Here is a 12,534-nt window from a genome sequence, read left to right on the forward strand (position 1 = left end):
CCAAAACTTTTTTCATAGGTGGCTGAGAGAGTGTCACCTTTGCTTTCTGATGACTTTGTTTCATGCACAAAACTATTTAAAATATTTATAAAATTACCTTCAGGTGATATGTATAAGGTATATATTAAACATAAATTGGCTCCTCTCTTCAAGATGTCACATTATGTATGTGCAAATACAGGTATTCCAAAGTTTAAAAAAATCCCCAAGACTTCTGGTTCCAAACACTTTGGATAAGGGAGATACAACTTGTATTACATTTTACATTAATGGATAATTCTATACACCTGATAGCTGCAGACCCTTTCATCCTGTGCATAGACTCCCATCAGCTGCTTACACCCACATCACTGACAAGTGTGGACCTGCAGGATTAATGTGTATTTGTCTGAGCAGGGAAGTATCCATATTCATAGGGGGGAAAAACAAAGGCAAAACTGCACAAAGCTGTGCACAGCTACTGTTTATGCACCAGAGCACCAGGTATTGAGTGTGAAAAGCTCCTGTGTAGATGTGGTTGGTCAGTAGCCTACTCTGATCTAAGGGCTGTATACTGGGGAATAGTGCCAGTTGGCAGTTCCATTGTCAGAGGAGCAGTGATGTTTTGGGGACAGCATTCTGTATCTTTGATATATCTCCTTTTAATGTTCAGAGTAAAACCTAAAGAAGATTCACTGTTCCATTGGCATTGAGGTCACCAGCTGCCATGGCTGTATCATTTATTCCCAATGATAGGTGCACTGATATGGTTGAAGGGGTTGCAGTTAAAATATTGTAATATGAGTTGCTTTAGGAAATGAAAAGAGGCTCATATAAAAAACTGAGGAGGAAATATCTAATAATTCCTACCCCGTTCCCTTTTCTTCCCCCCTTCCTTTTTCTTCAGCGAAGAGAAAACTGAGTTCTAAAGCAACTCTGTTTGCTGTTCTGCACTTGATAGTATGATTTAGAGAAAGGTAATACAGAGTGGTATATTGTTGCAGATTTGATGAGGCCACTTCAGAGGACTGAACAGTCAGGAACAGAGCCTCTTGAAAATGCTGTTTAGTTTTTCATTTGCTGTATCACAGCTCTTCATTTCCTAAATTAGCTGCTTTTTGTAGTGTCTGCAACAGTGGTTTTTCAATTATCTTTCAAAATTAATTTAGGCTATGTCATATGGTGTGTGTCTCTCTTACTCTGCATTCTGTTCATAATATGCTTGTGTCTGCAGTCACTGCAACAATAGAACCTGCATGATCCTAGCCGGTTCAACAGTCTGTGGATTTGTAAGAGATTTTATTCATCCATAGTCAAATTTGTCTAACACAGGAGTGGGACTGGAGCGTGGCTTTGGCGCAGCTTCTGTCCTCTTAGGATGCATTCATCATTTAAAAAGCATACCTCCAAAGTGACCCAAAGTAGCTTTATTTTGGCCTGTCTGTATGCGTCCCTTGATACTTTTACAGAAATAGACCAATCAGTCTGTTCTGAAATCATGTCATTTTCATGGGTTTTCCATTCATAGCTCTGTTTCAAGGATGGGCAACTTTATCTGGATCAGGGTTTGGGGTGTAACTATGGAGGGTGAAAGAATGAGGGCATTATCTCCCACTGCCCCTCCAGTTAAATTCTCATTCAGTCCCCACATTTCTGTCACTGAAGTAACTTAGAACCTGGTTGAGCATTTAGGTGGGGTACAGACCGCCCAAAAAGGGCGGTCTGCCTGCGCCTTGTTTTGCTGCATGAGGAAGCTGCAATGGACAAACTGTTCAGCTTCCTTGTGCAGCAAAAAGAACCCGCAAAAAGCAAGTTCTTTTTGTAGAGCCACTGTGACGCTACAGTGTGCCAATGGTGCACTCGTGACGTCACAATGGTGTCGCGACGTGCGGACACTAAGCATCCATTGCATCAAAATGGCGGTGCCCATCTGTACAGGGTGCAGCCATTTTGATGCCCTTGTCACGTGCGAGGAGCGAGGGGCGTCTGGAAGCACCGCCCCTCGCACGTGACGACGGCGCCCCATTGCGCCTGTCTGTAGAGCACATTAGAAAGCCTAAATGCAGTCTAGGCAGGCACAGTTAGCAAAGGAATGTAAGCACTGCCAATACAATGCACCCTTCATATATGCGGGGGATCCGTTCTGGACACACACACCCCTGCATAAGGGAAAAATGTAGGACCTCAAGTCCCATTGTTTTCTGTGGTGGCACACTCTTGTGTGCTGTGGGTGCATGCACCATTTAAATTGTCGGGGCTCTCTGTCCGCATGACCTTGAGTTCGCGTATGGTGAGCCCGTATATGGTGAGGGCGCTGTATATGCATTCTAGCTGTGAATGGTTTTCAGTGTCTCACTTTCTGCAGTACTAAAAATTTAGAGACTGAAGAAAATTTTTTGGAGAGGGGACAGAATTCATACTAGGGAACAATGCCCTCCCTCGTAGCTGTACCCCTGACCAGAGCAACATTTCAACTGTTTAAGGGCTGTTCAAGATGACATGGCCTCAGAAGAAAAAAAAATGAGGCAATGTTTTTCTTTAGTTTAAAATATATAAAATCCTATATAAATTGCTGTTTTCATTATCACAATTATTACAGCCAGTCTTTTGGGGCCAGATTAACGCCTCATTGAACCAGGATCAGTCTGAGATCACTGAATCAGCATCTGGCCTAACTGATCCTGGCCTGGGGTTAATGGACAGGATGACGCCGGGCCAGGGAGAACACAGGCCTTTTGGCCCATGTGTGCAGGCCCTTAGTCACAGTTAAACCACACTTAAATTAGTGGTAGAATTCAAAGATGCAGTTGTGTTAGTCTGTAGAATCAGTATGTAGAGAGATCTTGTAGAACCTTTGAGACTAACTGAAAGAAAGAAGTCGACAGCATGAACTTTCGTAGACTTCAGTCTACCTCCTCTGTGGAAGTAGATTTTGCTACATACTCAAATTAATGGGAGTAACTTAAGTCACAGTGATTTCAGTGGATCTTCTTTGTTGCTGTTGTGCGCCTACAAGTCATTTCCTACTTATGGTGAACCTATCATAATAATTAATAATAATAATAATTTGTTTTATTTATATACCGCTATTCCAAAGATCATAGCAGTGAACAGCAAGTAAGCTAATTAGCAAGTAAGCTAATTTGCCCCCAACAGTCTGGATACTCATTTTAGCGACCTCGGAAGGATGCAAGCCTGAGTCGAGCTTGGGCCCTTTTGCTGGTCTTGAACTCGCAACCTTGTGGTTTCGAGTAAATGGCTGCAGTACAGGCATTTAACCACTGCGCCACCAGGGCTCCTGGGCAAGATTTGTTCAGAGGAGGCTTGCCATTGCCTTCCCCTGAGGCTGAGATGGTGTGACTTGCCCAAGATCATCCAAAAGATTAATAAAAAAGAATTAAGTAATTAAATCACTAATTTACCAATAATGTTTTCTTTGCTTTTTTAAAAAACTAATTGGTCTGTTTAATGCAACTAATTATTCTTAAATTACTCTGTTTGACATGCTTGATTTCTGTGCATTATATGGATAAAAAATTAAAGAGTAATGAGAAAACGGATAGTAATAAGCTTCTAGAAGGATGCATACCTATGTGAAAAGGAGAAAAGGAAACACAGATTTTTCTTGCTTACAAGAACATAGTCTTGAAAGTAAGAACATTCCCACATAACTTTATACTTGGTGCCTATATTTCTTTGCTTATTTTAACCTGCCCAGATGTGCTTTTTCATGAGAATATTTTTTCCATGACACAGTAGCCTGTGGTGGGAAACGATGCCAGTGTTTCTTAAAACTGTTCCAAAACCAACAGTGAAGGAAGGTTGGAATAAGTCGATCTTCCTGATATTTTCTTAGGTCCCACTTAGGGCCTCATGGGGATATGGACATGAGGAGGTCTTTCTTTACAGTAGATTGTGTAGATCTCTTAATAAATTTAAAAGACCCTGTGACATGTCACTCCCCCCTGGGATTCTTACTACATGGTATAACTCATTACCGTCACTGTGTATTTGTTAGAATGTGAGCACATGACTGAATAATTGGAAAACGTACCTATCTTCTAATTGAAAAGCGACAAGAGGAAGCTTATTAATTTTGGCAATCTCTCTCTCTCTCTCTTTTCTATTCTCTCCATCCCCCTTCCTCTGTCTCAGAATCTGAAATTTTTGAGACATGTTAACCTTGATGCTTCTAAAAGAAGAAATGTCATTAAAGTTAGGTTAGGATCATTCATTTTAGCAATTTTACAAGAGAGTAGTTAACTGTGTCTGAGCACAGCTCTATGATGAGATTTTATTTAATTACCTAGATGGATAATAAAAAGGTATTATAATGTATATGCTAAAGGTATGTGAGCTGTTAGTGGTGAGAAGAGAGAAGAAATTTTTATAGAAGAATACCAAGTAATATGAGAGAGGACCCAGTAATCTCTTACCCAAAGATACACAAACTCATCATAGAATAACTTACCTCTCATTGAAATATGTTTTTTAGGAAATTAAAAAAGCCATCTTGTGGTGAGTTGCCATCTGAGAAAAACTTCAAATGACCAGACTATTGTTTTTTAATTGCAAACAACTTGTAATAATATGATTGCCTCTACCAAGCATGCTTTGGTTCCTTTGTTATTTTCACTAGCAGCTGGCAGATAGCCTCCTATCTTGGCAAGCAGCACGGAATAATAGTCATGAATATGCTTGCATAGAACATGAATTATGATGGGTAGAGATGACATTGTGGGCTAGGAACTTAAGAAGGTCTCAGACATTCTTTCCCTAGAATCTTTTATCACCATCATCAGTCTTTGTCTCAGATGAGCTTGGCATATAATGCCAGTGTTCATTTGGCACAGACTTCATGAACTACGTACTATAAATCATACAGTGTGGTCTCTTTTTCTTCATTAAGCAAAATTTCTACAGGGACCTGAGTTTTTCTTTGAAGGATATAGTGGCTTTATCAGTATTATGAATTTTTTTTATTGTGATTGTGACTGTTAAGAAACAGTGGTTATGCTGTCTTGTCAGCATCATTTCATTTCTTGTGTGTGTATTGCAAACCTCCTGTTGACTTATGATCACTCTATGAATTTTATAGGGCTTTCTTAGACAAGGAATGCTCAAAGATAGTTTTGACAGTTCCTTCCTCTGAAATATAGCCTACAGCACCTGGTATTCATAAGTGATATCAAGTGGTACCATAGTCACAGATTCTGCATCCACGGATTCAACCATGGCTTGAAAATACAGTGGGCCCTTGATATCCACTGGCATTTGGATATACCAAAATCCATGGCTTCCCAAATCCCATTATATACAATGACATAGTAAAATGGTGTCCCTTATACAAAGTGGAAAAATCAAGATTCACTTTTTGGAATATTTGGAGGGGAATATTGTCAAGCCATGGATAACTGAATCTGTGGATACAGAATCCGTAGACATGGAGCGCCAACTGTATTAAAAAAAAATCCCTAAACATGGCCCGTAAACATATTCCCCCCTCCTTTTTGGTGATGGTGGTGGTGTTTCTGAAGCAACTTTTGGATAATGGCATGTGGTTTCTTCACTCTCCCCAGCTCGTTGGATGAGAGAAGCTCCACAGTGTACTAAAGAGCACCATGAAAGGAACTGTGTACTTCAGATTATCCAACTGTGAGCTTCGTTGGTTATAAAACCACTATTAGAAGGTTGCACTGCACTGTCTTTTAGGAAAAGACAAAACAAAATTCACTCCAGAATTAGATGCTTGAACAAAGCAAATTGCTTCATCAGTTCACCAAAATGGAAGAGCTCTTGCCACTGGGAGCACATTAATTAATTACTAGAAAAGTATAGTCCTCCCTCCATTCTCACCGACTTCAGACCCATGTCCCTTGCTTATGTGTGAGAGACAACAGAGGGAGAATGAATGGGGAGCGTGCCTGTGCACCCCGCCCCTATATTCAAGCCAATGGGATTTGCATATAGGTGAAACTTTGCGAGGGGGTCTGTAACGAATCCCCCATGAAAAAGGAGGGGCGACTGTAGTATGAAAGGTATGAAAAGGATTCTTTATTTCTTTTATCTTTGGAATATATACTTACAATGGATTTTTCATTTTGTAGCAGTGTTCAGAACCACAAAAGCTGTTTAACATTGCAAATGAACTTCTCCACACAGAAGAGGCATATGTTAAAAGGCTTCATCTTCTAGATCAGGTAAGACTACTTCTATGACATTTTGTTGTTTTGTTTACAATGTGTTATCTCTTCATTTGCATTGTCCCTTTAAAACTTGCAACCAGTCTCATTTTTGTGACCTGTCCGGCAGAACATTTCACTCTGCTCTAGCAGTAGTTTCACGTCTAGAGCGAATGCATATGTTGACAACAGAGGGCCACTTTGAAGGTCTACTCTAGATGTCGTTGTTATGACTCCTCCCATGTTTCACATCCACCCACACATTATTTACTTATGACAGAATTAAGAAACCGTCAGTCCTTTGCTGAGCAGCTATGAAGGTGTGTCTTTCAAGGGCAGCCAAACACAAATGATTTTCTGAAAATATTGACAACTTGAACACTGTAAGAATTTCATATTTCATACTGTGGGATATATATCCCATCTGAAAATTATGAGATTGACTCTTTTTCTGAAGTTTGAACATAATTACCCACCTTTTTGCAAATTTTGTGGCAAACATTCTCACTAGATCATCTGCAAAGCATGACACATGTTCTTTGTTCAAGCAGAGACTGTTTTGCTTTAAATTATATATTTTCACTGAGGCCTTTGCCATACAAGAGAAAACTAAGTGTCTTTGTTTCTGCAGTAGGGCGGACACCCACAAATTTACAAACTGAGATGGCTCTCTTTTGAAACTTGCAAGATCACCCCCTTGTTCCCTAAATTGCTTACCAAACAGTGAGATCACCCTGATGCTCAGGGAACCAATATGGCACAGAAAAAGTCACGTGCAGTTCTAGATATGTTTCTCACTATGTAACAAAGTCACCTCTTTCCAGTCTGTGTACATGTCATATAATAGCATAAAATGAACTTTTCCTCTCATTGATCTGGGTTTTTCCTTTTTTCCCTGATTCAGAAATTATCTACTGTATAAGTGCCACTAGAAGCAGAAACAATATTCAGAAATAAGCTTTTCTAAGGAAGTGTGTAGTTCTTCTGCTGTGGTGTTTATTCAACCAAATAACTTCCCACATTACTTTCCTTATTACTTCAGTTCACATTGCCTTTACATTCACTTCTTTCATCTGTCTTAGGGAGGGCTTGGGAGAACCCTGGGGTAAAGAGGAGCCACCACAGACAATTTCTACATGAATTATATAATAATCATATAGTATTAAACATGTCAGGGTTCCATTTCTGTTAGTTTTGATAGCTTATATTAGGCATTCTATTATGAAGAATCCTAGCTTCCATCTCATGTGCTTCATTGCTCAGTATTACTAACAAGGTAGAATAGAGAAACAAACAGTGGGGAATACTGACCGTTAGGCCATTAGGATGAATTCCCACATGCATGTTGATAACCTAGTTAACCACGGCTGCTAGCTAATAATATACAAGTGAAAAATAGGAGTTACTTTTTAAAAAACACTGAGACTTTTCATATCAGTTGACATCAACCTAAAGATACAGTCGGCCCTCCGTATCCATGGATTCTACATCCACAGATTCAACCAATTACGGTTTAAAAATATTCACAAATTTTTTTTCCAAAAAGCAAACCTTGTTTTTGCCACATTTGTTGTTCCCTGCAGATCCCCACTCTCACTCAGCAGCTTTTTCTGGCATGTCCCAGTGGCAGCACCTACTCCTGTTTTCCCCCATCCTGTTTGTACTTGTGTGTGCATGCACACCATGAACGAGTGCTTCTCTTTCCTCATGGTGTCATCTCCATGATACTGGTGACTGTATAGTGATAATTTCCTGCTCTTTCCTTCTATATTCCACCTCCTTCTCACCTCCACCCCAACATGGTTGTTATGCCCAAACACCCAGTGACCTTCCAGCCCTTCTCTCTGGACTCCAAACTGCTCCTTTGTCCCCTTTAAATTATATGTAATTGGCTCCCATTAATTGACCCTGGATAAGTTGGCCCAGGTTTTTGGGGGTCGATATTTTGACTAAAATTTTGCAACTTACGCACAAATATATATGGTAGATGGGTTTCTTCAGAAGAGCTTTGCAGATAAGCAATTACTGTTTGGAAAGTAGAGAGAATACTGTTTGTTAAAGACATAGATAGCCTTAGAAACACAGAATTGTTGTAAAGATTATTGAAATAATAGCTCTGAAAACTTGAAACACAGTAGAAATGTTAGGTATTGTTATTAACTCAACAGTAATGGATAGAACTTTCCAAGGGATAGTATTCTTGACAAGCCTGTAAGAAAACAATTTAAAAACTATGGAATAGCTCATAATAAATTTGTTAAATTGGAGTGCTTCGTTTCTCCACTGAATTGCTTTGTTTTGAGCCAAATATAACAACATCTGATAGTGGTTAATTTGGACTGTTAACTTCCTCCTTAGTTAAATTTGTCTGTAATTGCTGACAAAGATGTCTGTTGCACTGTAACCGATTGTGCAACGTCTAGTGTGAAAACAGGAAAAGTACCACTGAGCCACATTGTAAAGATTTTTAAAAATTTAGCATACATCTATTTTGTTTCTTAGAAAGTTATTTAAAAAAGATACTTGAAAATATATGTAAAATGTCTTTTCCTTTTAGTTGTATTTGAGATACTATGTTTCATCCCTATTGAACACTCTTGAGTAACTTTTGCATAATCTTCCACTCTAAACAACCAATCAGTTGCTTTCAGATTAAGCAGGTGGCAGATTTATTGCAAGTGATATATTGCTGTATTTAACCAAGAGCTCTTTTAACAAACTAAGCATTTATGTAGAATAGTCTTGGGAAAACAATTAAAAAATACATATCCTGTAGAAAACAATGAATAATCTGTCAAACTCCACATGTATGGCATTAACATAGATCTTATACTTTTGGTTCTGATATCTGTTGAATTGCTCTGGGTTTTTTGTGACAGGTTTTTTGCACTAAATTGTATGAAGCAGGGATTCCACCTGATGTAGTAACAGGAATCTTTTCAAATATTTCATCCATCTATCGCTTCCATGAACAGTTTCTCTTACCTGAGCTCAAAACAAGGATTACTGATGAGTGGTGAGTATACAGTGTGTTACAATTTTTTAATATTAAATTACTACTTTCTAGTAACTAAAATGTTCACTTCTATAATAGTAAAATGTATCCACTTAAAGCTTCTTTATATGATAGTTCTGTGTACATTACATTTCTTTATTCTGTAGTACTTCATAAGACCAAAATCGTAAACTGTATCCATTGCTGGATTCTCAACTGAATTTTCACACAAGAGTGAATGTAAGGTTTGGGAATCTTGACTCTCTGCTGCAGAATCTGGAGCTCCCCTCCTGCTCTGGAGGGCTGGAAAATCCTTTGAAGTATGTTCTCAGTGCTGGAGAGGGCTTCAGGGGGAGGATCTAAAATCCTGATGTTACCATTAGCATCCTGTTGATTCTGGGCCAGTGTTTCACGTGACCCTCTCCACGTGAGAAAATTTGACACCCTATCTTACAAAATTTTAAGGACATGGGTCAGACCAACATTGTACTGAATGTCTTATGCTTCGGTTATTTTAAGGTATGTACTTTGTTTAAAAGCTTTTGTCAAAGTTCATTTCTAGAAGCTCCTGCAAAAACATAACTCAGTGTGGCCCCCAACTGGCACAATATGCACCCATAGGACAAAATGATCGTACACCTCTGGGATAAGAAAGTTAGCCCTGAGAAGCGATTCTTATTCATATGATAGACTTGGTATATGTGCATGATCAAATGATGTTCCCCCCAAATCACAATGCTTCTATATAACTTGATCATAAACAACCTGAGTAGTGTAGATGACATTAAATTATCTAGAATGGTGAAATCCCAAGCAGACTGCATAGGGCCCAAAGGAGGTGAAAAAGAACAATTTTTTTAGACAGAAGCAAAAATAATAATCCCTTCCGCATTTAACTTTTATCAGTCCTCTTCATTTTGTTTATGGCACAAGCTAATTAAAAAAACACTTTACCACATTTATAATAAACACTGCAGTAATGGAAATACACTTTTATAGGAGGCATGACTTGCTTTCAAACATACTTAAAATGATTGAAGAATGCTGAATTGTTGTTTTTAAATAATATTATTATCGTTACTGTTACTTTTCATTCATTTCCATCCCACTTTCTCTCCAGTAATGGTACTGAAAGTGGCTTACAAACTATCAAAACCAGCAGAAATTAAAAATACACAAAAAACAGTTTTATAGGGATGTGAAACAGAGAGCATTAAACCATAAAATAAAATTCTTTAAAAGACAGAATATTAAAAGTCATCAAAACAGAGCATCTTCACAATCAGTTAATAAAAAACTAATGGAATAGCTAGCTCTTGGCAGTGAAAGGAGACCAAACAGATTCCATAGGAAGGGAGTTACAAAGCTTTGGAGCAGCCACCAAAAAGGCCCTTCACATATTTCTCCCAAGAAAGTCTGGGAAGGTAGTGGGATGTAGAAAAGGGCCACTCCTGAATACTGTAGAGTTTGAACAGCCTGAAGTTGTTTCTGTATACACCACATTGATTTATATAATCTATTGCAAATATGCATAATTACCGAATCCTTCAGTGTAAAATGTGGTGCTGGGAAATATGAGGGAAGAGCAAGCATTACCTTCTGCCAGCAAGATTTATGGATGTCAAAAAAGCCCTTCATGTCACAGAAGGTGATATTTGGATCCAAATAATTTTGCATATAACTAATGCTAGCTTCCAGTTTTCATGTTCTTTCAACTTGCTTGTTTTACAGGAATACAAATCCAAGGCTAGGAGATATCCTTCAAAAACTTGCTCCGTTTCTGAAAATGTATGGAGAATATGTAAAGAATTTTGACAGAGCAATGGACATGGTGAACACATGGATGCAGAGATCATCTCCTTTTAAAGACGTCATTCAAAACATACAGGTATATTTAATTGTCACATCCTTTCTATACCACATTTTGGCCCTAACAAGCAGTCCTAAACAGTTTATGAAACAAAATGCTGCAGATTAAAAAAAATTACAGAATTAAAATCAAAAAGGTGCTCTCCAATTAAAAAGCATTTTAAAACAGGTAGAATAAAAGTGCATTTATAGCCTAAGTCAACAGAGATGTGATGCTGAAGAAGAGTGCTGAGGATACCATGAATCGCCAAAAAGACAAAAACAGATGGGTCCTAGAACAAATCAAGCCTGAATTCTCCCTGGAAGCCAAGATGAGTAAATTGAGGCTGTTGTACTTCCGCCACATCATGAGAAGGCATGACTCATTAGAAAAGACAGTGATGCTGGGTAAAGTAGAGGGAAGTAGAAAGAGGAAGATTGTGTGCCAGATAGATAGATTCAGTCAAGGAGACCATGGGCCTGAGCCTACAGGACTTGAGCAGAGAGGTAGAGGATAAATTGGAGACGCCTCATTCACAAGGTTGCTATAAGTTGAAGTTGACTTGAAGTCAGATAACAATAAACAACCAAGGATGGATAGGTTTAGTCTAAACCTTTGAATGGAATTCCGTAAATAGGCAATAAGCTACTTCCACAGACAAGTCCTCATGTTGCTATTAACTCTATCTGTCTACTGGATGTCTGACAATGTGACAGGATTCAGATGATGGTTGCAACTTAGATTGAGTTTTATGTGAATTGAGAAAAGACTTTACGTCTGTAACATTTCAGATGATATAATACATGAGGAATTAGAACTTTCACTAACTAAAAAAAGGCCAGCCACAACACTTGGACAGATGTCACTGTAGAGCAAATGGCATTACAGCAGGTGGCTCCAGATCTGTAGCTGTGAAGCTAGCAAGGACTCATGAGTAACTTTTATGGAATGCAAGGACTGTGGTACAGATAATGAATTACTCATATAAAAAATGAAGGTAAAACTCAATAAGAAAACAAAACCAGTCATCATACCAAAATATGATGTGAACAATGTCTCAACAGAATTTATTGACAGTGTAAGGAATAGATTTGCATTACTTAGCATAATAGACCAAGAACCAGAAGAACTGTAGTCTGAAGCCAGGGACATAATAAAAGAATGCAGACATACACTTTCAAGAGCCAAAAAGAAATAGAAGAAAACATAGATGACAGATAAAACACTACAAGCAATAAAGGAAAAAAGGGAAGAAAAACAAAAAGGAGATAGGAACAAACTAAGAACCATGAACACAACAGTACAACAACATCCAAACAATGATACCTTTATTGGGCCAACCAAAACGTACAGTTGCAAGTTGCAAGCTTTCAAAGTCATACTGGCTTCTTCATCATGCAAACAGGAGAAAGAAATTGAGGATGTTAGTCATAGGCCTGCATTTTCTGTTTCCAGTCATAGTTCAGATGGTTGGGAGGGCTATCTGCAGGCTGTCACCTCCCCCTTTGGCCATGTGATCACTGGTAGAT

General features: G+C 38.5%; 1 protein-coding gene across 2 annotated transcripts in view; it reads left to right on the top strand.

Annotated features, from left to right (window-relative positions):
• FGD3 (FYVE, RhoGEF and PH domain containing 3) overlaps positions 1–12,534 on the top strand; it is a 122,357-nt gene that overhangs the window by 72,171 nt on the left and 37,652 nt on the right. For both annotated transcript variants that reach the window (XM_042451017.1, XM_042451018.1), the window contains exons 5-7: positions 6,087–6,179; positions 9,041–9,177; positions 10,888–11,044. In XM_042451017.1, coding sequence (XP_042306951.1) covers positions 6,087–6,179; positions 9,041–9,177; positions 10,888–11,044 — 387 coding nt within the window. The remainder of the gene's footprint in view (positions 1–6,086; positions 6,180–9,040; positions 9,178–10,887; positions 11,045–12,534) is intronic.

This window comes from Sceloporus undulatus, chromosome 2 (genome assembly GCF_019175285.1).
Source record: "Sceloporus undulatus isolate JIND9_A2432 ecotype Alabama chromosome 2, SceUnd_v1.1, whole genome shotgun sequence".
NCBI lineage: Eukaryota > Metazoa > Chordata > Lepidosauria > Squamata > Phrynosomatidae > Sceloporus > Sceloporus undulatus.